This window comes from Caretta caretta, chromosome 4, assembly GCF_965140235.1.
Source record: "Caretta caretta isolate rCarCar2 chromosome 4, rCarCar1.hap1, whole genome shotgun sequence".
Classification (NCBI taxonomy): domain Eukaryota; kingdom Metazoa; phylum Chordata; order Testudines; family Cheloniidae; genus Caretta; species Caretta caretta.
In genome coordinates, this window is record NC_134209.1 from 6,444,645 (window position 1) to 6,471,166 (window position 26,522).

Here is a 26,522-nt window from a genome sequence, read left to right on the forward strand (position 1 = left end):
GCGCTGTGGGGTACTCTGCTGTGGGGCCCCCTCCATCGCTCCTGTGGGAGCTATTCCACTGGGGAAAAGTAGAACTGGGCCAGAGAGCAGGGGCTTGAGAATGGCTCTGGAGCCGGGTGGTTGGAGACCCTGGGTCCAGTCCCCCTGCTCCACTGACTCTCTTTAATTAGTTAGCCAGGGAGAAGCAGCATCAGCAGCCCTGCTCGCCGGATCCGGCGTCTGATTGTGACTGAAGGGGAGTGAAATGGACAGTGGCTGGTGCACAGCCGGAGGAGCTGAGGGGAAGAAAAGGGGAGAGCTCTGTCCCCGTTAGATCCGTCTGTTCTTCAGCTCATACATAAGCCAGGTCAGGGCTGTCCCTGTTGTGTGTGTCCAGCGTCCAGCACGGGGGGCGGCCCTCTGGTCTGTAACTGGCCATTAGGAACTAGGGAGCAAGGCCCCGATCCTGCAGGCGCTGTGTGTCACGTTACTGAGGTGAGGGAAGGCTCCAGGAGGCTGTGAGAGTGAGTGAGGGTCCACACTGCGAGGCTGCAGGATCTGAGACTAAATAATCCCTGAGACATTGAGGAACTAACAGGACCAAATAAGTTACCAGCCTGCGTCAGCCTGCCCCCCCGCCTCCCCAGGTCCTGACCCCCCCCAGACGTGTGTGTAACTCCCCTGAGCCATGTCTGATGTCAGTGGGACACTCATGTGGGTGAAGGGATCAGGGATTCAGTCTCTGCATCATCAGGCGCTTTGGGAGCTATCGTCCTTCCCCATCCCCTTTGGCCCTGATCCTGCCTGTGGATCTGTGGGGCCGGGGGATCAGCCTGTGAACTCTGTGGGGCAGGGCCTGTGCAGTGACTGGCATGACAGGGGGCCCGATCCCTACAGGGGACCTGGTGTGCAGCCACAGCATGAATAAGTGAAGACCAAAGCAGACTGTGAAGAGTTACAAAGGGGATTACAGTGGACGAGAAGCTGGAGACGAGTCAGCAGTGTGCCCTTCTTGCCAAGAAGGCTAATGGCATATTGGGCTGCATTAGTAGGAGCGTTGCCAGCAGATCGAGGGAAGTGATCGTTCCCCTCTGTTCGGCACTGGTGAGGCCGCATCTGGAGTATTGTGTCCAGTTTTGATTCCCCATCTACAGAAAGGATTTGGACAAATTGGAAAGACTCCGGTGGAGGGTAACGAAAATGATTGGGGGCTGGGGCACATGACTTCTGAGGAGAGGCTGAGGGAACTGTGTTAATTTAGTGTGCAGAAGAGATGGGTGAGGCGGGATTTGATAGCAGCCCCAACTACCTGAAAGGGGGTTCCACAGAGGATGGAGGTAGGCTGTTCTCAGTGGTGGGAGATGACAGAACAAGGAGCAATGGTCTCATGTTGCAGTGGGGGAGGTCTAGGTTGGATATTAGGAAACATTATTTCACTAGGAGGGTGGTGAATCACTGGAATGGGTTACCTGGGGAGCTGGTGGAATCTCCTTCCTTAGAGATTTTTAAGGCCCGTCTTGACAAAGCCCTGGCTGGGATGATTTAGTTGGGTTTGGTCCTTCTGTGAGCAGGGGGTTGGACTAGATGACCTTGTGAGGTCTCTTCCAACCCTAATCTTCTATGAGTCTGTGATCTTACAAAACTGGGTGACTGGGCAACAAAATGGTAAATGAAATTCAGTGTGAATAAACGCAAAGTAATGTACACTGGAAAACATAATCCCAACTATACATATAAAGTGACAGGGCCTAAATTAGCTGTTACCATTCAGGAGAGATCTTAGAGTCATTGTGGATAGTTCTCTGAAAACATGCACTCAGTGTGCAGTTTCAGAGCGGTAGCCGTGTTAGTTTGTTTATGGAGGACACGTGTCTCAGTGGCTATTAGTCACGATGAGGCAGGGATGGTGTCCCTAGCCTCTGTTTGTCAGAAGCTGGGAATGGGGCGACAATCCCGGCATGATTCCTGTCTGTTCATTCCCTCTGGGGCACCTGGCACTGGCCACTGTCGGCAGACGGACACTGGGCTAGATGGACCTTTGGTCTGACCCCATCTGGCCGTTCTTATGTTCTGAATAAGTTATAGTAAATTGTGTGCACAGCCAGTGTCCTGGCTCCCACCTGTAGCTTGGACACATCCCCCTGCCCACCTTGCCTTCCCCAGCTTCAGCTCCTGCATCTCCCATCCCCCAGTCCTCCTGCCCCACACTGCACTCCAGCCCTGCCCCTCCTCCTGGGCCCCTTTCCTTCTTCACACTTCCCTGCACCCCCAATACACTCTCCCCATATACTCCCCTCCTCCTCACACATGCTCCAGCACCCTGTACGTCCCCACCCCTTCCCCTCCTCATTCCCCCTCCAGCCCTGCCTCCCTTTCTCCTCCTACCCCACCATCTCTTGCTCCCCGGTCAGGCTGGTCTGTGAGCCCTTCCCCAGGTCTCCCTCCCACAGGAGCGCTCCTGTGTATTGCCAGGGGCTCCCTGGCAGGGTCTGGTTGGATCTGACCTCCCTGCCCCCAATCTTTCCCCCCAGGCCTGCACTCCAGGCGCGTATTGGACACGGTGGTGTCGGAGCCCGGCCCGGGGCTTCCCTGGTACAGCCGTGTTGTGTACGTGGACGATCAGGTCAACTACGTCTACACCAGCGGAACGCAGAGGGTGGAGCCTGGCCCAGTGTGGATGGCGCAATACGAGGGTCCGGAGTTCTGGGCCGAGAGGACCTGGTGGGGACAGCGCTACCAGAAATGGTACAACTCGAGTCTGAACACCCTGGGTCAGCTCTACAACCAGAACGAAGGTGAGTGCGGGACACGACACGACCTAGGGACGCAGGGACATGGGGTGGGGGGTGCGGTTGATGTAAACAGGCTGAATGGACACGGGGATGCGTGTTGGGGATGGGGGGAAGGGACAGCCCTCAGGGGCATTTTCTCGCAGGAGTCAGTGTGAATGTGGGGGACAAAGGGACATGGGGCGGGGGGAGGGGCTGCAGGATGGAGGGTTCATGTGAAAGACATGTTTTGACACCCTCCAAAGTGGGACTCTCATACTGTCCCCTCCCCAAACACCCCAGATTTGTGCTACCAGTCCCACTTGCAGCTTCCTCTGCTGCCCTTCGGGTGACCCCCCCGCCCCTCGTGTGTGGTCATTTCCCGGGCAGAGCGGCAGAGGTGCGAAAGCCAGAAGTTCCCGTCAGACCCGGCTAGTCTGACCTCCTGGTCACCTAGGCCAGAGAATGGCACCCAGCGATTCCTGCACGGAGGGGTTTGTTCCTCTCGGCTACGACAGTGACGCTGTCAGACCCTAGAGCTAGAGCAGGGCTCTGGGACGTCTTGTCTCAATTCCCAGACACCGAGTGATGGGGAATCCCAGTATCGACAGCCCCAAGTGTTGAGACATCACGAGTCAGGCCCCCAAAATCCTGAGTTTGTCTTAAATGTCGTCAGTATTTTGGGAATAGTATTGGAGCTTATTTTTATTTGCCCTCTGGTCTGAGCCTTTAGGGGACACATTTCCGGGGTTTTCCCTGCTCCTAGAAGGACTAGAAGTTACTGCTGTAAGAAGAGAGCTGAGACTCTCCTCTAATCTCATGAGTCCAGGAACTAGGGATTTAATAAAACCATCCAGCATCATGAGATGCACAGTAAAGTCACAAGAGCAGGCAGTGCTGCATTCACCCAGCCCTGGGGAGAAGCTGCTCACCAGTGAGCCTCCTTCATTGTTCGCTTTGTCTTATTTCCAGAGTGAGTTTATCGAAGGTCAGATTCCTCTTCACTCCGCAGAGTGAGGGTCTGACATTGACTTGGGCTGGAGAGTTAGTGAGAGAATCAGCCCCTGCAACGTGCAGAGACTCCCGGGTTCCTTACTCCCGGCAGCACAAACCCCAGCCTGTGTCCACTGGTTGGAGCCCCTGGGGTCAGCCAGGTTCCCCTGCACACTATCGATAGATGTGTAAAGAGCCTTTCTTCCTGCTCAGCCTTATATATGGGGTGTAGCCCCTTGGCCAGGCCCCTGGATTGGGCCATCTCACTTAGCACGGGGATGATCCATAAGCGTTCAGTGCCTGTCACTGCTGAACTATTCCTGGCAGGTGAGGGTCTCTGATGTAATTGCTCTGCCCTTCCTGACAGGAATTTTCACTCGCCAGTCCCGTGATTCCCCTGTGTCAGTGGTACTGGCCTGTCACATTGGTCCTCACCCAGGAGTGTCCCCAACCCCTTGTTATAGCACCCCCCGGCCTGCCCGAATCCCTCCTGGCTCCCAGCACTGAGACAGCAGCAATGAGAACTAATTCCCATCCTCTCATGGACACCTGGGTTCCTGGTGGCGCTGCCCCATGGCTAAGCGACAGGGTGGAGGGTTGTCAAGTGTCTGCCCCCCTAGTGTGGGAGCCCCTTCTGTAGCTAGTTTAACCATCTCCTGACTAGTCTCACCCATTGGTCCCCGGCTGCTGAGACTCCAACCTGACCTGTTCACACGGACACTTGCCTCCCCAACGTTAAGAAAGGGGCTCCGCTCGCCTGCTCCTAACCCTGCGCTGGGGAGCTGCTGTTCTGTCCCCGCAGCCCCCTCCCGAACCACTGTCCTGACTGCCCCCTCCTGCCTTCCTCCCCCCATTTACCCCCTCCTCGCAGTCCTCGGGCTGCCAGGTCACCAGAGACTGTCCTGAGTCCTGCATCCTGGCCACCAACGCTGTTCCCCTCTCTAGCTGTGTCTGCCCCCAACACGCATATGGGGGAATTCGGAGTCTGGTCCCTCTGAGACCCCATCGGTGCCCCCACCCTGCTCATCCCTGTGGAGATCAGCATAGAGGAGAAGAGGGATGTGTGGGGCTGCTTGCTTCTCTCATTACTCTATCCCTTTTCCCCTCAGTTGTTTTTCTCACTTTTTGACTTCAGTTGACTGGAATAAATAGTTAGTTGGACTCTCATAGCAGAGTTTCTTCTGGTCCTGAAACTGGGCATGCCTCGGTCTCCGGGCTTCAAACCTGGGACCTTCTGCGGCGAGCCCATGCCTTTGAGTGACCGGCACTCTAGCTGTCTAAAGTGCATGGATGAGACTCCTCTTGCGGATCTCTGTCAGCTCTGCCACCAGTTCAGTCCACATGTGAAACAGGATAGGGAGGCCACGCTGAAGTTGTGACAGGTTTGGTCACAGAGACTCCCCTCGAGACTGTCACTCGATGTGCTGAGATACCAATGAAAACAACCCTCCTGCGAGAATAGGCTCCCCTCTACTCCTGTCTTGCTGAGTTAGACACACCAGTCATCTCCAGCACAGACACAGAGGTTGGGCCACAGAAACTGAATTTCACTCAGCCCTGGGGCTTCTCAGTTAACAGGGACTTTCCCAGCACCCAGTGTTCAGCCTTTCTGGGATCCTGAACCCCAAATAAATCCGTTTTACTCTGTATAAAGCTTATACAGGGTAAATTCATAAATTGTCCACCCTCTATAACACTGCTAGAGAGAGATGGAAAGCTGTTTGCTCACCAAGGTATTAATCACTTACTCTGGGTTTATTAATAAACAAAAGTGATTTTATTAAGTATAGAAAGTAGGATTTAAGTGGTTTCAGGTAATAACAGACAGAACAAAGTAAGTCACAAAAGCAAAATAAAACAAACTCGCAAATCTAAGCCTAATACATTAAGTAACTGATTACCGGAAATATCTCACCCTCAAAGAAGTTCCAATAAATTTCTTTCACAGACTAGACTCCTTCCTAGTCTGGGCCCAATCCTTTCCCCTGGTACAGTCTTTGTTAGATCCAGCAGACAACTCAGGTGGTAAGCAGGGGTTTTCTCATGACTGGCAGCCCCCTTTGTCCTGCTCCACCCCCTTTTATAGCTTTGGCACAAGGTGGAAACCTTTTGTCTCTCTGGGTCCCCACCTCTCCTGCTAAATGGAAAAGTATGAGATTTAAGATGGATTTCATTACCAGGTGATATGGTCACTGTAAGACCCCTAGTCTCCATTCTTCCTGGGTTGGCCCTCACATGCACAGGAAGGCTTGCAAGTATATGGAGCCATTCACAGTTCATTGACTCTGAAGCATCCTTAATGGTTTCCAATTAATATGTTTACATTAGTGATACAAGTTTATATCTTATTCTCCTAACTCCAGAGATGGAATTAATACATGCAAACAAATGGGATGAATACACTTAGTAGATTACAAGCTTTCAAATGATACCATACAAGAGACCTTTTGCATAAAGCATATTCCAGTTACATCATATTCACATTCATAAGCATATTTCCATAAAACACATGGAGTGCAACGTCACAGAAGTCCCTCCTGATGGAATCAGCACTCAAACCTTCTTCAGAGCTGAGCCAGTCAAACTTGGCACCGTGTACCTCAGTGTTGGTATGAAGAGCTGCTGCAGAGAGAGTCCATACAGGACTCTTGGCACCATTCCCCATGCCCAGTACCAAGAAAAAAACATAAGCAGCAGCTGCCTGAGAGGTTCCTCATCTCTAAGAATGGACAAGCATGGGGAGTGCCGGGGAGTGCGACCAGCGTCTGGCCACTCCTCTGCCCCTGCTCCGCGGCGATACCGTCGACTCCGCCCTGTCCACAGGCCCTGTGGAGTCCGGTGCCCGACCAGCCACCGGCACCAGAGGGGCAGAGAGGCACAGCAGGGTCGCAGTGCCGTCCGTCCCGGAGGGGTTTGCGGTGGCCAGGGACTGGCTGGCATGGTCCCTACCACCCTTGCTGGCAGTACAAGAGTTGGTGCCAGCAGTGGGGGAAGCAGAAGGGAGCATGTTGCCCCGAGCTCCCGTCTGGTACCAGGCCCCTTGCTCTCTGCTTATGTCGAAGCAGGCTTCCCCATCTCGGCCCGATCCCTGGATCCTCAGCACCGTCCCTTGGAGCCGACGGGTACCACACCCCCCTCGTCCCCACAAGATGACTCATCAACCAAGTTGGAGTTTGAATCTTGCACCCAACCGAGGGATTGGTACCAGTACCCCAGCAATCAGCCCTATGCAGTGGTGGATCCCGGGGTGGGGGTTCCTCCGATTGCCTGGCTCAGTGGGCAATGGCCCATGCAGATACAATGGCCTTTTCAGAACCCCTAGGGTTTTCCTCCACTGCCTGGCCTCCCGTCTAGGTGCTCCTACTCAATGGTGTCTGAGAGAAGGCTGCCTCCTCCTCCCCAGAAGAGGCAGGGATGGGTGTTTTGCCACCCCAGGACACTTCAAGGCTCACCAGGAGTTATGGAAGAAGGTGGCCTCAAACTTAGGGCTGAAAGTGGAGGTAGTTTAAAAAAAATCCTCCAACAGCTTTGTCAACATCTGGGCTGCAGTGGTCCTGTTGAAGGTAGCTCTGCCTTTCAATGAGGCCATAGTGGGTCCAGTTAAAACCCTATGGCAGACCCCTTCCTCACTGCCCCCCACGTCAAAGAAGGCAGATAGGAAGTACTATGTTTCCACCAAAGGGTAGGAGTACATATGTTCCCATCCCCCTCCCGGATCCTTGGTCGTCTCGGCAGCCAATGAGAGGGAAAGGCCAGGGTTATGAGGGGCCACCCCCAAGTCAAAAGACTAAAAAAAGCAGAACTATTTTGGTAGGAAAATGTATTCTACCAATGGTCTATAGCTCCACAGCGCCAGCCAACAGGCACTGCTGGGCAGATATGACTTTCATACCATGTTGAAATTTAAAGACTCGTTTCCCCAAGAGTCCAGGCAGAGGATTGTTGCTGTGGTGGAAGAAGAGAAGGCAGTGGCCAGGGCTTCCCCACAAGCCACCCTTGACAGAGTGAATGCGGCAGCCGGGGCTATGCCGTCACCAGTGGCCATGCAAAGGGGCTCCTGGCTTCAGTCCTCTGGCCTACAGACAAAGGTACAGCAGTCTCTTCAAGACCTTCTGTTTGAAGGGACTTTGCTCTTCTCAGAGCAAACGGATGCCAGACTCCACTGCCTGAAGGACTCCAGAGCCATCCTCAAGTCCTTGAATCTCCATGTCCCGGTGCCTTTGAGGAAACAGTTCAAACCCCAACAATCTGCCCACTTCCCAGGCCCGCCGCCTTGTCAAGACCTGTTCAAAAAGCAGAACAGCAGTTGTAGATGCAGACAGGTGCCCCCATCTGCCTCAGCCTCGCTGTTTGGCCCTCATGGATACTCAGAGGGTTCCAAGCAAAACTTTTGATGGGGCACCCAAGGGCATTACACCAGTCCACATACCCGATCCTGCCCCCCTTTTGTTTTTGGGCCATCTCTCCTGCTTCAGTTTGGCATGGTCCCTTATCACCACAGACCATTTGGTGCTGAGTACGGTGGAGGAGGGATTATACAAAGCAGTTTGTTTCCATTCCTCCCTCCTACCCCTCATCCGTGTCCCTCTTCAGGGACCCTTCTCATGAGCAACTTTTAGCCCAGGAGGTGCAAGCCCTTCTCTGGGTCGGAGCCATGAAGGATGGGTTCTGTCACAGAGATCCCCTTGGGACTGTCACTGATATACTGAAATCATCTCTGAGCCAGTTTTCCCTGCCAGCTTGGGAATTCCAGAACCCTGTCTTGTTGAGCCAGACATGCTAATCTGTTTACATAGACCCAGGGTCCGGGTCACGCTCCCAAAGCTGCAGGCTTTAGCTGAAAGCTGTTCTGCAGGTTACCTGTCTCCAGTGCCCAGACACCCAGTTCCCAATGGGATCCAAACCCCAGATAAATCTGTTTTACTCTGTATAATGCTTATACAGGGTAAATTCATAAATTGTCCGAACCCTATAACACTGATAGCGAGATATGCACAGCTGTTTGCTCCTCCAGGTATTAATCACCTACTCTGGGTTTATTAAAAAACAACAGTGATTTTATTAAGTATAAAAGGTAGGATTTAAGTGATTTCAAATAATAACAGACAGAACAAAATGAAACAAAACACGCAAGTCTAAGCCTAATACATTAAGAAACTGATTACAGGAAATATCTCACCCTCAAAGATGTTCCAATAAGTTTACTTCACAGACTGGACTCTTTCCTCGTCTGGGCCCAGTCCTTTTCCCCTGATACAGTCTTTGTTAGATCCAGCAGACATCTCAGGTGATAAGCAGGGGTTTTCTCATGACTGGCACCCCATTTTATAACTTTGGCACAAGGCGGGAATCTTGTGTGTCTCTGGGTCCCCACCCCTCCTGCTAAATGGAAAAGTACCAGATTTAAGATGGATTTCACGACCGGGTAACATGGTCACCTGTCTCTGAGACCTCAAGTCTCCATTCCTCCTGGAAAAAGAAAAGGAATACTTGTGGCACCTTAGAGACTAACCAATTTATTTGAGCATGAGCTTTCGTGAGCTACAGCTCACTTCATCGGATGCATATGCATCTGATGAAGTGAGCTGTAGCTCACGAAATCTCATGCTCAAATAAATTGGTTAGTCTCTAAGGTGCCACAAGTACTCCTTTTCTTTTTGCGAAGACAGACTAACACGGCTGTTACTCTGAAACCTGTCATTCCTCCTGGGTTGTCCCCCAGGTACACAGGAAGGCTTTCAGGTAGATAAACCATTTACCATCAATTGTACTAATTAATGGGAGCCATCAAGTTCCTAATGCCCCATTGACGGCCCTCACCTGGTGTGACTACAACTGTGATACAAGTTTATATCTTATTTCCCCAACTCCAGACATAGAAATAATACATGCAAACAAATAGGATGAACACACTCAGTAGATTACAAGCTTTCTAATGACATCATACAAGAGCCCTTTTGCGTAAAGCATATTCCAGATACATCATATTCACATTCATAAGCGTATTTCCATAAAGCATATGGAGAGCAAAATCACAATTAATTAATCCTGAGTGTCAAAGGGCGTCTCTGACCCATTCTAGCCCTGCAACACCTCAAAGGCTGAAGTTGTGCATTGTCTCCCTGGCCTCCATCATTCCTTCCCTGGATCCAGGGAACGGGTACGCTGCCCTCGATTTGAAAGATGCCTATTTCTACATCTCTATTTTCTGAGACCACAGAAGGTTTCTCAAGACTGTTGTGAACCAGGCTCATTACCAGTTTACCATCCTCCTGTTCATCCTGTCAGCAGCCAAATGGGTCTTTATGAAATGCATGGTAATAGTGGCAGCCTTCCTGAGAAGGTGAGGGGTGCAGGTGTATCCGTATCTCAGTGACTGGCTGGTCAAGGGCCAGTCCAAGTGCCAGGTAAAAGCCAGTATCCACCTCGTCCAAGCAACCTTTCGAGCACTGGGCCTGCTGATAAACGAGCAGAAGTTTATTGAAGCAGTGCTCTATTATACCCAGGCCAGGGCCTTCCTCCCAGAAGCCCACTTCCAGTCAGTGTCGTCACAGTTCAAGGCCCTCTCAGGCTGTTGGGTCACAAGGCCTTCTACATATACGTGGTGCGATATGCGAGGTTGCACCTCAGACCCCTTCAGGCTTGGCTGGCCTTGGTGTACTGGCCAAACAGCCATCATTTGGACTCGGTGCTCATGGTGCCTGCCCATCTCAGGCACCTCAGGACACAAGGTCGGTGGTCCCAGCAGGAAGTCTTGCTACGGATGAACATCAGAGAGCTCAGGGCGGTCCGCCTAGCACGTCAGGTGTTCTTCCCGCCCATCGCAAGCAAGGTGGTGCAAGTTCTTACAGAGAATATGGCAGCCATGTTTTACATCGACAGGCAGAGAGCGGCCCGCTCTTCTCCCCCCGTGTCAGGAGGCCATTTGCTTGTGGGAGTTCTGCATAAAGCACTTGAGCCACCTCGAAGCTTCTCACCTTTCGGGAGTCCAGAACGAGCTGGCACATCAGCTCTTCTCACCGTGAATGGTCCCTATGCCCCGACATAGCAAGGGCCATTTTCCAGTGGTGGGGTGCTCCCCTCGTAGAACTGTTCACAACCAGACAGGAAGGGGAAATGTCAGCAGTTCTGCTGTCTGCATGACTGCAACCTGGGCTCGCTCCCAGATGCCATCTTACTCCCTTGGAGAAAGCACCTGTTCTGCGCCTTCCCCCCCATTCCTTTTGTGCACAAGGTCTTGCTGAGGTCAGGGGCGAAGGTTATTTTGTAGCCTCAGCCTGGCCACGTCAGCACGAGTTTGGCTTATTTCTAGACCTGTTAGTAGCTACTCCAATGCTGCTCCTTCCCCTTCTGGACCTGATCTCGCAAGATCACGGCCAAATGCTCCATCTGCCTGACAGCTCCATGGTGAAGCCTGCAGAACTGGCCTGTGCGGAGCAGGTCTGCTAGGTCTTGCTAGGCAGTCGGAAACCATTTACCAGAGCTACTTACCTCCCCGAGTGGAAGCGTTTCTCCATTTGGTCGACCCAGCAAGGCCTCTCACGGGGGTGCCAGAACCTCCCTATGAGTGGGGGGCCACCGGTGCTGAAACTGTGACTCCGCATCTTCCCCTGATGCCCCTCCCATGCTCTGCCTCTTCTCTTGAGGCTCTGCCCCCTTCCCCCTGCTGCTGAAGGGGCAGGGCCATGGCCCCTCGGTCCCCCTGTTCCGGCACCCCTGCCTCTCACCGGCTGAGTCATCTCTCAGATGAAGCAGATTCTCCAGAACAGTCTGGGAACAGCCAGGTGTAGTGATTCCATCTGTTGAGGTGCACCTAGCCGCCATCTCTGCATTCGACCCCCAGGTGGGTGGGTGGGTGGTCAGTTTTTTCACATGAAATGTCCCTTCACTTCCTGAAAGGCTTTATCCGCGAATCAGCTCAGAGAATTTCATTGTGGATCACACTGTGTATTCACATATGGTACGAGCAGGCAGGTGTCCCACCACCCGCCTTCCTGGCGGCCCGTTCTATGAGAGCACGAGCTTCCTCAGTGGTGTTCATGGCCCAGGCTTGATCCAGGACATTTGTAAAGCAGCGACCTGGGCGTCAGGACACACTTTTTCTTCCAACGGCGCCATCACCCAGCAAGCTAGAGATGACGCTGGGTTTGGTTGGCCCACCTCTTACGGTACTGCAAGGGAGTCATCAAATGTGGCATGAACGTGTGCAAGCAGTTGAAGAAGAAAAAATGGTTACTAACCATTCTGTAACGCTTGGTCTTAGAGACGTGTTGCAAACGTCCATTCCACGAGCCACCATCCTCCTCCTCTGTTGGAGTTGCCGGCAAGAAGGAACTGAGAAGGTGCGGGGTCGACGGGTCCTCTTATACTGCGCCATGAGCGCATGGTACCAGAGGGCACGAGAGGCGACCTGACGGGTACCACTGAGAGAGAAATTCCTGGCGACTGTGTGCGGGGCCCGCACGCCTAGCGTGCAATGGACGTGTGCAACACATCTCTGAGAACAGCCGTCACAGGAAGGTTAGTAACCGGTTTTTGCCCAAGCCTGGGGCATGGTTCAGGGACACAGCTCAGTGGGCTCGGCTCTCACCTGTGGCTGTGACCCCAAGTGGTATTTTAATCCCTTGGCCGACGTTTTTCCAAACGTGATTCGTGATTTTTTGGGTGTCTGAGATTCAGCGGCCGGGTGCCCCCATGTTCTGATCAGGCCCCTTTAATGGGTCTCAGGTGGGCACCCAAAATCACTAGTCATTGCTGAAAATCTAGGCATTTACCTCTGTGTATCTAATGCATGATGGGGGAGGGGTGTAAATACTTGGGACCCTGTGTGGGGTATTTTTGTGCCCCCACATTCTGTCCTGTTTGCCAAGCGAGGGGTCTGATCCGTTCCCCACGCGTTTCAGTCTTCCTCGTGATCCTCACAGTGTTCTCTGTTCACCACAGCCTCCCTCCCTCTCTCCTAAATTCGCCTTCCTGTCCCCATCTCCCTTCCCTCCCCGCTAGTCTCCCTCCCTGCCTCCTGTCAGGCCGGGGGTGGCTGTATTAACTGAGTCTGCTCTTGGTTGTGTGCGAGATGGTGGCCGTTGTTGTGAAGATTAGCCTGGCTGTGGGAAAATGGTGGCCAGTTGAACTAAAGGCTGTCAATGGCCTGATCCTTACAGGGAATCACCTTGAGACAGTGGCCGTGTGAAAAAGAGGCCAAGCATCCAAAATTGGTGCTTTGCTGTTCCTAGATTGAGCTGGAGACACGGGGAAGATGGGGCAGGGAAACAGAGGGACCCTGGGGATTCTGTGTGGTCATTAAACCAGAGCAGAAGTTAGTGTGGGGGACAGATCTCCTGTACCCCTTCCCTACAGGAACATGCGGGTAATGTGAATGGAGGAGGTGGGGGACCAAGTCACCCTGAGGATCCTGCAAAATTAATACAACCAGAGCAGGAGAGAGTGGGGTATAGACACCCCGAACTCTCTCTCTTCTCCAGAATGACCCTGATTACCAGAACCGGGGGACTCCTCAGAGAGCAGAAGAGAGCTGGAGGGGATAGACCTCTGCAATATGGACTATATGGTGGATAGAAAATTGGTCCTTGGGCCGGTTTTGTTCAATATCTTCATAAATGATCTGGAGGATGGTGTGGATTGCACCCTCAGCAAGTTTGCAGATGACACTAAACTGGGAGGAGAGGTAGATACGCTGAAGGGTAGGGATACGATACAGAGGGACCTAGACAAATTGGAGGATTGGGCCAAAAGAAATCTGATGAGGTTCAACAAGGACAAGTGCAGAGTCCTGCACTTAGGACGGAAGAATCCCATGCATCGCTACAGACTAGGGACCGAATGGCTCGGCAGCAGTTCTTCAGAAAAGGACCTAGGGGTTACAGTGGACGAGAAGCTGGATATGAGTTAACAGTGTGCCCTTGTTGCCAAGAAGGCCAATGACATTTTGGGATGTATATGTAGGGGCATTGCCAGAAGATCGAGGGACGTGATCGTTCCCCTCTATTCGACATTGGTGAGGCCTCATCTGGAGTCCTCTGTCCAATTTTGGGCCCCACACTACAAGAAGGATGTGAACAAATTGGAAAGCATCCAGCGGAGGGCAACAAAAATGATTAGGGGACTGGAACACATGACTTATGAGGAGAGGCTGAGGGAACTGGGATTGTTTAGTCTGTGGAAGAGAAGAATGAGGGGGAATTTGATAGCTGCTTTCAACTACTTGAAAGGGGGTTCCAGAGAGGATGGTTCTAGACTATTCTCAGTGGTGGCAGATGACAGAACAAGGAGTAATGGTCTCAAATTGCAGTGGAGGAGGTTTAGGTTGGATATTAGGAAAAACTTTTTCACTAGGAGGATGGTGAAACACTGGAATGCGTTCCCTAGGGAGTTGGTGGAATCTCCTTCCCTAGAAGTTTTTAAGGTCAGGCTTGACAAAGCCCTGGCTAGGATGATTTAGTTGGGGATCGGTCCTGCTTTGAGCAGGGGGTTGGACTAGATGACCTCCTGAGGTCTCTTCCAACCCTGATATTCTATGATTCTATTAATATCCAGAGTACTCCCTCTGGGGTTGTGCCACCCTGCACCCCCTACAGGGAACATACAAGAACAAGCAGCAGTGAGGTGATCCTTGAAGGTTGTGAGCTCTCTATAGTGGGGGGTCTTTAGTGTACAAAGACCCAACAGATGGAGTGTGGGCCCCCTGCGGGTTTGGGTTCCCTCCTGAAAGGAGCTGGGAGGGTTTAGGACCCAGCAGCATAAGTGGGAACCCCATTTCTCAGGGGAGGGAGGGCCCAGTAGCAAGGGGAGGACCCAGTGGTCTACCTGCAATGGGGTCTTGGTGAGATTTCAGAGAGAGGCTGCTGCTGACCCTCAGCTGTGTTTCAGGGTTTCACATTATCCAGACGATATACGGCTGTGATCTCCGGGAAGACAACACCACTTGGGGGTTTTACCAGGATTCATATGACGGACGCGACTTTCTTACCTTCGATAAGGAGACCGTGACTTGGGTAGCAGCAGACATTGGGGCTCAGATCTCCAAGAGGAGATGGGATGCTGAAGTACTTGACAACCAGCGGTGGAAACGCTACCTGGAGGAGAAATGTATTCCCTGGCTAAGGAGTTCTCTAGAGTACGGGAAGGAGACTCTGCAGAGGAAAGGTAAGTTGGGGGACAAGCCCCACCCAAGAGGTCAATACAAGTTACATCTCCATTCCCCAGCCCCAGTTCCAAAATGGAGCAGGGGAGTAAGGGGCAATTCAGCGAACCTTGCACCAGGGATGGGTGGGGAAAGAACCCCTTCCCCACCAGCGCTGCTGGAAAAAAAGATAAGAAATTGAAAATGTTAAAAGCAGCTCACTGTAGAGAAGCTGATCAAATGAGCCCAAATTTGCAGCACACATTCTAGCTCTTCCCCTGGTGTGACACAGTAGTTATCAAGGCAATCTGCCAATGCGTGTGCATGTTAGAGTAATTTACTTAATTATGGAAGAGCCACCGCTTCTCTGGACACCAGCTTCATTCACCATGTAATTCTTCCTCATTCACTGTCTGCACCATCATATTTTCTTATGTTACCCCCAGCCCCTCTGTTCCACCATTGACGGTAGCTTTGTTCTTGTTGCCTTTGTCCAAACTTCTCCCACAGTCATTTATGTGCTTTCTTCCATGCCATCCCCTACATGTGGAATTGCCCTCCCCATACTAATCTGGAAGAAGGCACCCCTTGACCTTAAAGTTTTCCCCCTCAAGACCTACCTTTGCTGCAACACCCTCTTACTTATTCCTTGATTCTTTTATCAATAAGACATCTGATAATCACACTCAAATTTATCAGAGCTTTTTCAGTAAAGATTAATCAGCACAAACATAGAAGGGAAGAGGTTAAATGCTTTACCACTCCGACTCAGGAGGACAGTTGCAGCGTAGTCTGCTTCAAAATGTTAACTCGCTATTACCCACATATGTACCTTGTGTGTTACCATGTACACACATTTCCCAGATTAGTTAGCATCATTACACACCCTAATCTTTCCCTTCCCAAACAGTTTGCACTTGCTGTTCAAAGTTACTTGAAATTTGTACCCAGTTTTTTGCAACATACTAGTTACTTATTTCTCTCAGGAACCTCAGCAGAACATTATCTTGTCAATTGCCATCTTTACAAATGCCAAGAAGTAAAAGCCATACACAGCAGTCTAATGTATATTTCAGTGCCAACGGGCTGGGAAACTGATTTTTCAACATAAGAGTAAATGCATTTGAAATCCATAATATTGGGGTAAATAGATTTGGTAACAACCTACAAGAAATTAGCCAATTAATATTAGTTAATTTGAGGGGCAATTTAGCACTGTCACTTTTTGTTTAATGGGCCCTTTCCATCTTTAATTGGTCATTTTATCTAGTTCATTTTTTTGCTCCCTGGCCAGGGCAAGATTCTTCTCTCTTTCATATCCAGGGACTGAGAGGAGATGGGCACAAACCTAGCACATGATTGACACCTGTATCTGGAGCTTAGTGAAGCCTTTCAAGGTACTTGTGTCACTGTGGTTGAAAATAACTAACTTCAATTTCTTCTTTTTCCCAGTGCGCCCAACAGCTAGAGTGAGCGACAGGTCATCTCATGATGGCCTTATCACCCTCTCCTGTAAGGTCAGTGGGTTCTACCCCCGGGACATCACCGTGACCTGGCTGAGAAATGGGGAGAGCAGACAGCAAGAGACCTACTCTGAAGGCATCCTACCCAGTGGGGACGGGACCTACCAGACCTGGGTGACAATGGAGATTGATCCCAAGATCAAAGGCCATTATTCATGTCACGTGGAGCATGAAAGCCTATCAGAGCCACTCTCCGTCTCCTGGGGTAAGGCATTTGTGTGTGTGTCTCTTTTTTCCTTGTGGGAGAGGGGGAATCCATTAAACTCAACCCCTGAAAAATTCTCATTTGGATTTCTAGGCTGAAGCTGGAATTTCCTCAGGGTCTGTGAGGCCCTGTCCCCTTTGGCCCTGTCCCTCTGCATCAAGTTCTTGTGCTGGAGTTGGGACCCACAGTGCCTGGGGCTCATGTCTTGCTCTCCAGTTTTCTGCCTCTGGGGCTGTTCGATACATCTCAGCAATACACTGTCTCTGAAGGGAGAAGATTAGTAATCGGACATTAAGGCCTGAAGGGACCATTCTAATCATCTGCATAGCTCCTGCATAGCCCAGGGCAGGGGGGAATCACGCCAGGGACCCCAGCATCCAGTCTGGTCATCTGTGAGCAAACTAGAGCTCATCCTTCAGAAAGAGATGCCCATTCCAGATGTAAAGTCTCCAAGGGATGGAGAATTTACCACATCCCAGGGGAAGCTCAAATCTGCCCCTTATTTCCACACAGAATTGGTCTTGCTTCAGCTTGCAGCCCGGTGTCAGAGAAAAACACAGTTCTCACTCTCAGGTTGGGTGCAGCAAGTCAGATACACTTTATTATCTCAAGCAATTGCACAGAGGGAGAGAGTGCCCTAGGACACAGGGTTTCCCACACCTAGGCAGGTCTCTCTACAGATAAACAATTAGAGCAAGTATTTATACCTTTATTACAGACAATAATAAGCAACAGCTGCATATTGTTTATACATATTCCTTCATGATATCTCATTTTGCTCAATTTCTCTTATAGTCTACGTTCTATTCTTATCTAATACAAGGTCACAACAGCCTCTTTCACAGTTCTTTTCCACTCGCTTCGCACTATCCCCGCTTCTACAAATCTTGCGTTATTAAAGCTAGAGTTAGCCTGACTTCTGTTCATTTCAGAGGCCTGCATCCAAATTCCCTTTATATACTTCCACATCGGTCTCAACTTCATGCACTTGTGGTCCTGCCATGAGTGCAGGGGACGGGACTAGATGACCTCTCGAGGTCCCTTCCGGTCCCCTGATTCAGCAGGTTCTCAGAAACACGGCTCTATGGGCTCTTCATTCTTGCCCATGTGACCAGAGAGAGAGGTTTAATGTTGGGAGCAGCTTGTTTCTGTGCGCAGTGATGCTGGAAGGGAGGTATGGCCTTGGAATGGAGCGAGGAGGCAGATTAGAGCCCTGCATCACGGGGGAGAGACTCCTATGCCCCTAGCACAAGAAAGTCTAGGAATAATTTATTACAGATGGAGCTCCCTTCCAGCCATCTTTTTGCTTGGTTAATTGGGATGGGGAAAAATGCAGCATTTGGAAGTGCAAACGATTTCTGAGCGGGCAATGTGCACCGGGACTCTCGTCAGCAGACGGTTTCACATCACGATCCTGCTCCCACGTCCCTTGCCAATTTTTGTGTCATAACCCACATTTCCTTATTCTCTTCGAAATATTTTTCTTTTTGCTGTATTATCATGTGGCTCTTTCAGACAACAGGAGGAGCTGATTAATGAAACTGAAAGTGTATACAGAACGTGGGGTTTAACAGGTTTATATAAACCAAAAACAGTATTAATATTTCTATCCTCCCCTCTTCACTTCCTGCCCCCTCAAAAAACATGCATTGTGTCTGTAACTCCATTCATGGCAGGGAAATCCAGAGCTTTGAGGTCAGTTTCCAGTTTGGCACCAGATTCCCACAGTGGGACTGTTCCATTAGTCATGAAAGTCAGCATGGTCAAGGGGGGTTAGGGGCTGGGAGCCAGGACTCCTGGGTTCTGTCTCTGGAAGGGGAGTTGGGGTTAGGGGGTTAGAGCAGGAGGGGCTGAGAGCCAGGATTCCTGGGGTCGATTCCTGGCTCTTGCACTGCCTCACTGTGTGATCTTCAGCAAGTCTCCCCCCTTTCCCGTGTAGGGATGATACTGACATCCATGCTCTCCCACAGTTCTGAGGATTGGTTAATGTTATAAAAGTCTTCGAGTTTAAGTGCTAAATATTTATTATGACTTGAAGTGGTAGAGACTGTGTCCAGGACTTCCTATGGTGGGGTGCAATGCATGGTGGCTGCAGTGGAAGGGGTGGAGGGTTGCAGGACTCAGCCCTAACTTGGGGAGCTGACTGACGGATCCCTGCAGTGGGATGAAAGGGGGATTTTAGAGGTGGGGGGAGGGGGATTTTTCCCCATTGATCATTCTTTCCATTCCATTTCAGAACCAAATAATCTGATTCCCACTGTGGCTGGAGTTATCACTGCAGTTGTCCTGGTTGGTGCTATAGTCGGAGTAGTCGTCTGGAAAAAGAAACGCCCAGGTAAAGAGCCTGGGATGGGGGGATTCTCTGGACTTGCCGGGCCCTGCACACCCGCCTAAGGGCAACAGCAGTACAGGAGCCTGTGTCAGTCCGGTGTAACTGCCCCATTGCGGGACTGAGCTAATGACCCCCAATGGGAGCTGCTGGAAGGCCAGACCCAGAAACTGGGTGTGGGTTACAGTTTAGATGGGGCTAGGTTTTCCAAAGAGCTCAGCACCCAGTGCGCCGAGGTCTTTGGAAACAGTCTCATTGTGTCTTTCTCTCCTGCCAATTGTGAGCGCCTGGGACCTTGAGTCCATTACTGAGCTCCAGGGGGCTGTGCTGGGCCAGGGGCCTGGTTTCTGAGCTGTGGACACAGATCGGAGTCGGTTCCTGCCTTGGGAGCTGCATTCACTGAAATTTGCCTTCTCTCTGCAGGGAAGAAGGGAGACGGCTATGCTGTAGCTCAGGGTAAGTGACAAGAGACCCATCGCCTCTTTTCAAGTGGCCATCTCTGAACAGCCATCAGTATTTGCTTGTGGATTTTAGCCTGGAAGCACTGACAGGAGATCCTCGCTCCCACTCATAGGCCTTGTCTACACTGAGGATTTTAGGGAAATCTCCAACTATTGCTCTAGTACCATAGAATCGTAGGACTGGAAGGGACCTTGAGAGGACACCTCGTCCTGTTCCCTGCACTCATGGCAGGACTAGGTATTATCTAGACCATCCCTGAGTAACCTGCTCTTAAAACCCTCCAATGAGGGAGATTCCACAACCTCTCTAGGCAATTTATTCCAGTGCTTAACCACCTCTTCCAGTCCTCTCTCCCATCTTCCATGACTTTTCAGAGCTATTGACTCAGATATCTCCTCTGTCAGTTCCTTGACTATTCTAGGATACTTTTCATCAGGCCTTGGTGACTTGAAGACCTCTAACTTGTCTAAATAATTTTTAACTTGTTCTTTCCCTATTTTAGCCTCAGATTCTACCTCAATTTCACTGGTGTTCACTATGTTAGACATCCAGTCACTATGAAACGTTTGGGTGAAAACTGAAACAAAAAAGTCATTTAGCCCTTTTCCCATTTTCACATATTCTGTTATTGTCTTTCCTTCCTCATTGACTAATGGGCCTACCTTGTCCTTGATCTTCCTCTTGCTTCTAGTGTATTTGTAGAATGTTTTCTTGTTACCCTTTATGTCTCTAGCTAGTTTGATCTCGTTTTGCACCTTGGCCTTTCCAATTTTCCCCCTACATACTTGTGTTATTTGTTTACAGTTTTCCTTTGTAGTTTGATCTAGCTTCCACTTTGTGTAGGACACTCTTTTGATTTTTAGATCATTGAAGATCTCCTGGTTAAGCCAGTGTGGTCTCTTGCCATCCTTCATTTCTTTCCTGTGCAGTGGGATAATTTGCACTTGTGCTCTTGATAATGTCTCCTTGAGAACTTTTCAACTCTCCGGAACTGTTTTTCCCCTTAGACTTGCTTCCCATGGGATCTTACCTTAGTAAACTCAGGGAGCTGCTAAAGTCTGCCTTCTTGAAATCCATTATTTTATTGTGTTGTTTTCCCTCCTACCATTCTTTAGAATCATGAATTCTGTCATTTCATGATCACATTCACCCAAGCTTCCTTCCACTTTCAAATTCTCAACCAGTTCCTCCCTATTTGTCAAACCAAATCTAGAACAGCCTCTCCCCTTATAGCTTTCTCCACATTCTGAAAGAAAAATTGTCTCCAATACATTCCAAGAACTTGTTGGATAATCTGTGCCCTGCTGTGTTGTTTTCCCAGCAGAGGTCTTCTTCAGTAGTGTAGAGTGGCTGTAGACACATGTTCTCTAACCTTGCTCCGAGGAAGTCCTAGATGATACAAGGGTTAAAAACACCTGAACCCCATCTCCTCAATTGCTCCACCCCTGCTCTCTCTGGTGGAACTGCATGGCTTGCGGGCATGGGTCCCAATTTTAGTAGTGTAGACAAGGCGATAGTCAGGAATGTATATGGTGGTTTTGGGCTGAATTATTATCCCCCTAGAGCTGTGCTGTGTGTGGCTGAGTGTGACCCTGAAGGTGTCTGACCTGCTTTTAATGTTACACTTTTGACTTACCTGAAAGTTGGTTTGGTGCTTGTGAAATCTGGGCCTGATCCAAAGCCTGTTGAAGCCAATGGGAGTCTTTCCACTGACTTCAGATCAGCACCACTCTGTCGCCTCGATTACAACAAGTTCAAATCCCCTCCTCAATTGTCTCCTGTAATTATCTTTACCAACAGGACCAAGACTAAAAATTATGGGAAATATTTACATACGTTATTGACTGCATCTGAGGCCCTCTAATGTCTGGTATGAAGAGCCAGTATAAAGTGCACAGATCTGCCGGGCCCTGCTAGGGTGTAGTCATCCAGCTCTCTCTCTATGCTCTCAGGGGTCCCCCAGCAGGTAACGGAGGGGGTTTGAGAAGTGCCAACAAAACCTCCGCAGAGCACCACCCTACCTCCTGCAGCTGGCCCTCAGTCGTGCCTCCTTCCCTCCTCCTCGTTACTCCAGAACAACAGAAATTCACATGCAAGAGCTTTGTTAATGGGGAGTTAAGGTGGCAGGTGCTCAGCCCTGCCCTGGGCTCCCTGTGTCCTTTCAGAATGGGAGTGTTTAATTCCCAGAAGTCAAAGGTTTGCAAACCAGGATATGCAGAGATATTATGGCCAAATTCACAGCCATAAAAAACGCATCACAGACCATGAAATCTATAGAGATTTCACCGGGGAGACCAGCATTTCTCTAACTGGGGGTCCAGACCCAGAAGAGGGTTGTGGGGGGCGGAGGGGGTTTGCAAGGTTATTGGAGGGGATCACAGTATTGCCACCCTTACTTCCGTGCTGCCTTCAGAGCTGGGGAGCCAGAGAACGGTGGCTGCTGGCCAGGCACCCAGCCCTGAAGGCAGAGCCCCCCCCAGCAGCACCCTAAACGTAAGGGTGGCAATGCCGTGACCCATCGACAATAACCTTGCTGCCCCCCTCCCCCCAGCCCCTTTTTGGTCAGGACCCTACAGGTACAACACTGTGAAATTTCAGATTTAAATAGCTGAAATGATGAAAATGACAATTTTTTACATCCTGTGACTGAAATTGACCAAAACCGACCCTGAATTTGGTAAGGTCTTAATTATGATGCTTCCCACGCAACTCAAACTCTGCCCCAGTGGGTCTGGGAATAGGAACAGGAAGTAGACCAGCACCATGCCAAACCAAACTTGCCCTTGTCTGTGTGCCCAGCACCGCCCCAAATCTGCATTCCTCTTCATACCGTCCACATTGTTCGGTGCAGCGCCATTGATTAAGGCGGGAATTGCTGTTCATTGGCGGGGGGAGGGTAACATCTGTGGTCTGCGTGAGGGACCCCTCTGGGCACAGACCAAAGGAGGCAGAGTTGAGGTTGTTTAGCAGGAGTATCCTTAGCCCAGCATCTCCTGCTTTGCCCGCCGTTGAGTGTTGAGTAGTCTGGGCTCCCGTTCTGACGAGGCATGAAGAGCACAGAGCAGTGCTGTCCCCCTGCAGTGGTGACGTTTTTCGCACGTGAATAATGGAAATCCTGGGCAGCTGCCCTGTAGACTGATCTGTGCACCAACCAGCTCACTGCTCGGGAAGAGTCAGGTGATGACTGTTCCCTTTGGATAGGAGTCCCCGTATCTACTAACTACGCTGAAACCCTGCCTTGTGAGAGACGCTAATATACTCTCTCTTCTCCGCCTCCTCTGCACAGCAAACGACCAAGGATCTAGTGGTTCTGACCTATCTGCCAAGGGTAAGTGAGGGGGGCTCTAGCCTAGGGGTTCACTGCTCTCACTGAGGCCTCTGGAGAGAGAGACCTAGTCCAAGTCATTGGACCCTGAGTGTCCCTGGCCCGTCCCCTCTAGCAAACCAGCCCCAAGGAGCAGAACAGGGGAGTTTGGGATCTCTTATTTCCCTTTTATTCACACTGGGGGTGCAGGAACAGGTTTGCAGCCAAATCCCCCTTGTTTTTGCTGCGATGACTTTAGGTGTGAAAGACGCTAGTGAGAGGGATTTCTCTGTGGCTGCTGGTACAGCGTGGGCTGAGCTCAGCTTTTGCAAGGATAACTCCAGCTGCTTCAGAGAACAGTCTCCAGTGCACTGCAGGGAGGAAGCAGCAGGGACAGAGCCCAGCCCTTGGGGCTCCAGGAACCCGGGTCTCTGACCCTGGAGCTACAAGCTTTGTCAGCGGGGCTAGAGATTTTGTCCACTGAACCCTGCAGCCACTAGGGCGACCGCCCCGACCGCAGCGTGCACTGTCATTGCAAAACATGATGGCAGGTTCCCTTTGACAGACGTTGCCTGTGTTTAACTTCTGCAGCTTAACAGAGCCTGGTGGAGTCCGTGCCACGGCCTGAGGGGACCCCCGAGAGGAAGACGGATGAGCTCTGCTCTGTCTCCCTGCAAGAACCAGTCAACCCCTCCCTAGCTTTTCTCTGGCACTTGGAGCGTCCCGTGTGGGATTTCCGGCCTCGTCTCTCTGCTCACTGAACCATGTTTTGCTTTCCAGATGTCATAGTTTTCTGTAATAATGTTTTATTTGCACAAAATAATTTCCAACATTTTAATGGATAAAAACTCTGTTAGTCAGAGTTCAGTGTTTGCCCCATTCAGTGTGGGCACGCCGTCCTCTGGCTGCGCGGTGCGGTGAGCTAGGTCTGTCAGCAGTAACTGCTTGTGCGTCTGTGGTGGGGACGGCTTTTTTTTCTGTCGAATTTCATGATTATAACATGGTAAATGGCCGGGTCTACTCGCAGCTGGTCGCGCTGTTGCCATCATCAGCTGAGGACGTCTGTTGGACAGGAATAAGTGTCTGTGTTTAGTTTGTAAGTGCCTCTAACGTCCTTTTCACCATTCACAGAGCCATAGAAATGCTGGGCTAGAAGGGCCCTCAAGAGATCATCAAGTCCAGCCCCAATCTCAGGCAGCACCAAGTTAACCTAGACCATCCCTGACAGGTGTTTGTCCAACCTGTCCTTAAAAACCTCCAATGACGGGGATTCCACATCCTCTCAAGGCAACCTGTGTGACGAAGTGGGATATTTTCCTAATGTTGCATATGTATACGGTGTGCCTCGGTTTCCCCCGTGTACTGCATGTCTAACCCAGGTGGGAGGTGGGGTGTCTGTTGTTTTAGAAGACCAGGTGTGACCCAGTCTAGCAGCCTGGACCCCAGACCATGGCCTGGGCACTTTGTAACATAGCGACTGATGACCTGAAGGCCCATCCCAACTTGGAGCCAGCCAGTTATGGGCAGCGGAGAGAACAAAGAGCTGAAGAGAGAGTCACCTGGAGACCTGTTTGCCCGGGAAAGAAGACAGATGGAAGTGGGGCCTTGGAGGTGATATGGGGTGGGCCGCAGAAAGGAGGATTCACTTCTGGTCTGGGAACAAAGAGCGGCCTGAGCCCACCTGGATGGGGACAGACCCTGATGAACACCCCTGAGAAGGTCTTGTAATCTGCTCCAGACGTACAATAAACCCTTCTGTGCTGCGCTGGCTGAGAATCGCTGCAGGCTCAAGAGAGGCAGGCATGCTGGAGGCTCAGACGGGCGGTACTGGGAGGCGGAGGAGAAGCCTACAACTTAAACCCTGAGCAAAGAGTGTGACCTCATGTAGGCTCAATACTCTGAAAGGCCGGTTCCCATACGGAGCCAAGAGGGCACTGGCCTGTGAGTCTGTGACAACCTGTCCCACACTGAACTGTCCTTAGAGCTAGAGAGTTTTCCTAATGTCTAACCTAAATCCCCCGTCTCCTACTGTCAGTGCACCTGGAGAACACTTGATCACCGTCCTCTTCAGAGCAGCCCTTAATGCCGGGGTAGATAATTATTTTTTGTCAAGGTCCAAATTTCTTGGTCACGATATAGCCACGGTCCAGACTCAAGAGAAACATTTTTCACACCACAAGTGCCCTGTTCAACGACCGCCTGCAGTGCTGTGAAATGTGCCCAGGGCCTATATTGTTTATATTCTTAGTGCATTAAATGAAAAATAAAATCAAGCCATAGTATAGCCTGAAAATAACCTCCAAGAAAGATAATGAGGAGTCTGGTGGCACCTTAAAGACTAACCGATTTGTTTGGGCATAAGCTTTCATGGGCCCACGAAAGCTTATGCCCAAATAAATCGGTTAGTCTTCTTGGAGACCCCAGGGCATGGCCACTAGTTAAGTCGAGGGGACGGAAGGCAATAAGGGTCGAGGAAGTCTCCCTGCTGAAGGCCGAAGGGCTTCTTCTCAACGCCCCTTAATAGAATTTAGGCCTGGCTGGTTTGAGTAAGCTCTTTTGCTCTTAAAACAATGTTGCAGCCGCAGATAATGCCTTATAGTGTAAGGTTTGCTGACGCCAAGTTAAAGATAATAGGAGAGAGAACTACAAGGCCAGGCAGGACGTGCTGGTTGTTTAAGTTGCTAGGAATGCTTGTTAGCGGTTGCAGGAAGTATACATTGTTGTAACCCAGATAAGGAAGGCAGAGTATTTGTGTAAAGTTTTAATTGGCTGATGTGTAGTGCAGTAGCATTAAGGAATATAAAAGTGTGTGTAATGACCTGCTCTGGGTGCAGGATTTGAGATTCTATTCTCCCTACACTTTGTTTGCAGCTGCAAATAAACTTTTCTGCTTCTCCACCCCGTTGTGATTATTGAGTGACGCACACCGGGTAACGAACCCCTGCTGTTGTTTGGCCTCTGGGCACTGGGTGCTGGCAACAGTCTTTAAGGTGCCATCGGACTCCTCGTTGTTTTTGGGGATACAGGCTAACACGGCTCCCCCCGATACTTGTCTCCAAGAAAGATGTAATTTATCTGAAACGTTGAGAAAGTGTTTAGAAAAATGTCAAATAGATGCAACTATTAGCATTAAAATTACTTTCAGGCAACAGGTTTAAGTTTTGTGTGAGTTTTGTCAAATACGGTTATTGTAGGTGTATCTGCATAGAGAGAGAGAAACAGATTCAAAACTTTTTCAGCCGTTTGTGGTTTATTTACCATCAGTATCAGAGTTTGAAAGAAACACTTAGTACACCTGAACTCTTCATCATTTATGATTCAAGCCTTTCCACTAACAAACTCCCACCCACCACCACTCCCAGATCCTTCTCAGCACCGCTGCTGCCGAGCCACTTTGCCTCATTCTGTATTTGTGCATCTGGTTTTCCTTCCCTACGTGGCGCACCTCACATTGGTCTTTGTTGAATTTCATTTTGTCGTCTGTTGCCCAGTTCTCCAGTTTATCCAAGTCCCTCTGAATTTTAGCTCTATCCTCCAAAGTGCTGGCAACCTCCTTCCCCCCACCCCGCAGCTTTGTGTCATCTGCAGCATTGATCAGTCTGCTCTCTGAACCTACATCCAGGTCATTAATAACGATGTTAAACGCTGGAGCCAGAACAGATCCCTGGGGAACCCCACTTAAGACCTTCTCTTTTGCCCTCACAATTTACAGCTCTCTCCTCCCCCTCGGGGTGCAGTGACCCTCTACGGGTTAACAGGACCTTTTTCCAGTGAAAGAGCCTTTATCACACTGTGAATATTCTTAAACATGTACATGTA

At 50.5% G+C, this 26,522-nt stretch overlaps 1 protein-coding gene across 5 annotated transcripts in view; it reads left to right on the forward strand.

Moving 5' to 3' along the window:
- The window catches only part of LOC142071821 (class I histocompatibility antigen, F10 alpha chain-like), a 35,670-nt gene extending 9,814 nt beyond the window's left edge, over window positions 1-25,856 (forward strand). Inside the window, exons 2-7 of one of the 5 annotated variants that reach the window (XM_075127386.1) lie at window positions 2,511-2,774; window positions 14,628-14,903; window positions 16,333-16,608; window positions 18,845-18,943; window positions 19,361-19,393; window positions 23,295-25,856. In XM_075127386.1, the coding sequence (XP_074983487.1) occupies window positions 2,511-2,774; window positions 14,628-14,903; window positions 16,333-16,608; window positions 18,845-18,943; window positions 19,361-19,393; window positions 23,295-23,299 (953 nt within the window). In that variant the 3' untranslated portion in view covers window positions 23,300-25,856. The other 4 variants (XM_075127385.1, XM_075127387.1, XM_075127389.1 and 1 more) reach the window with 4 other exon arrangements.
- The last annotated feature ends 666 nt before the right edge of the window (window positions 25,857-26,522 follow it).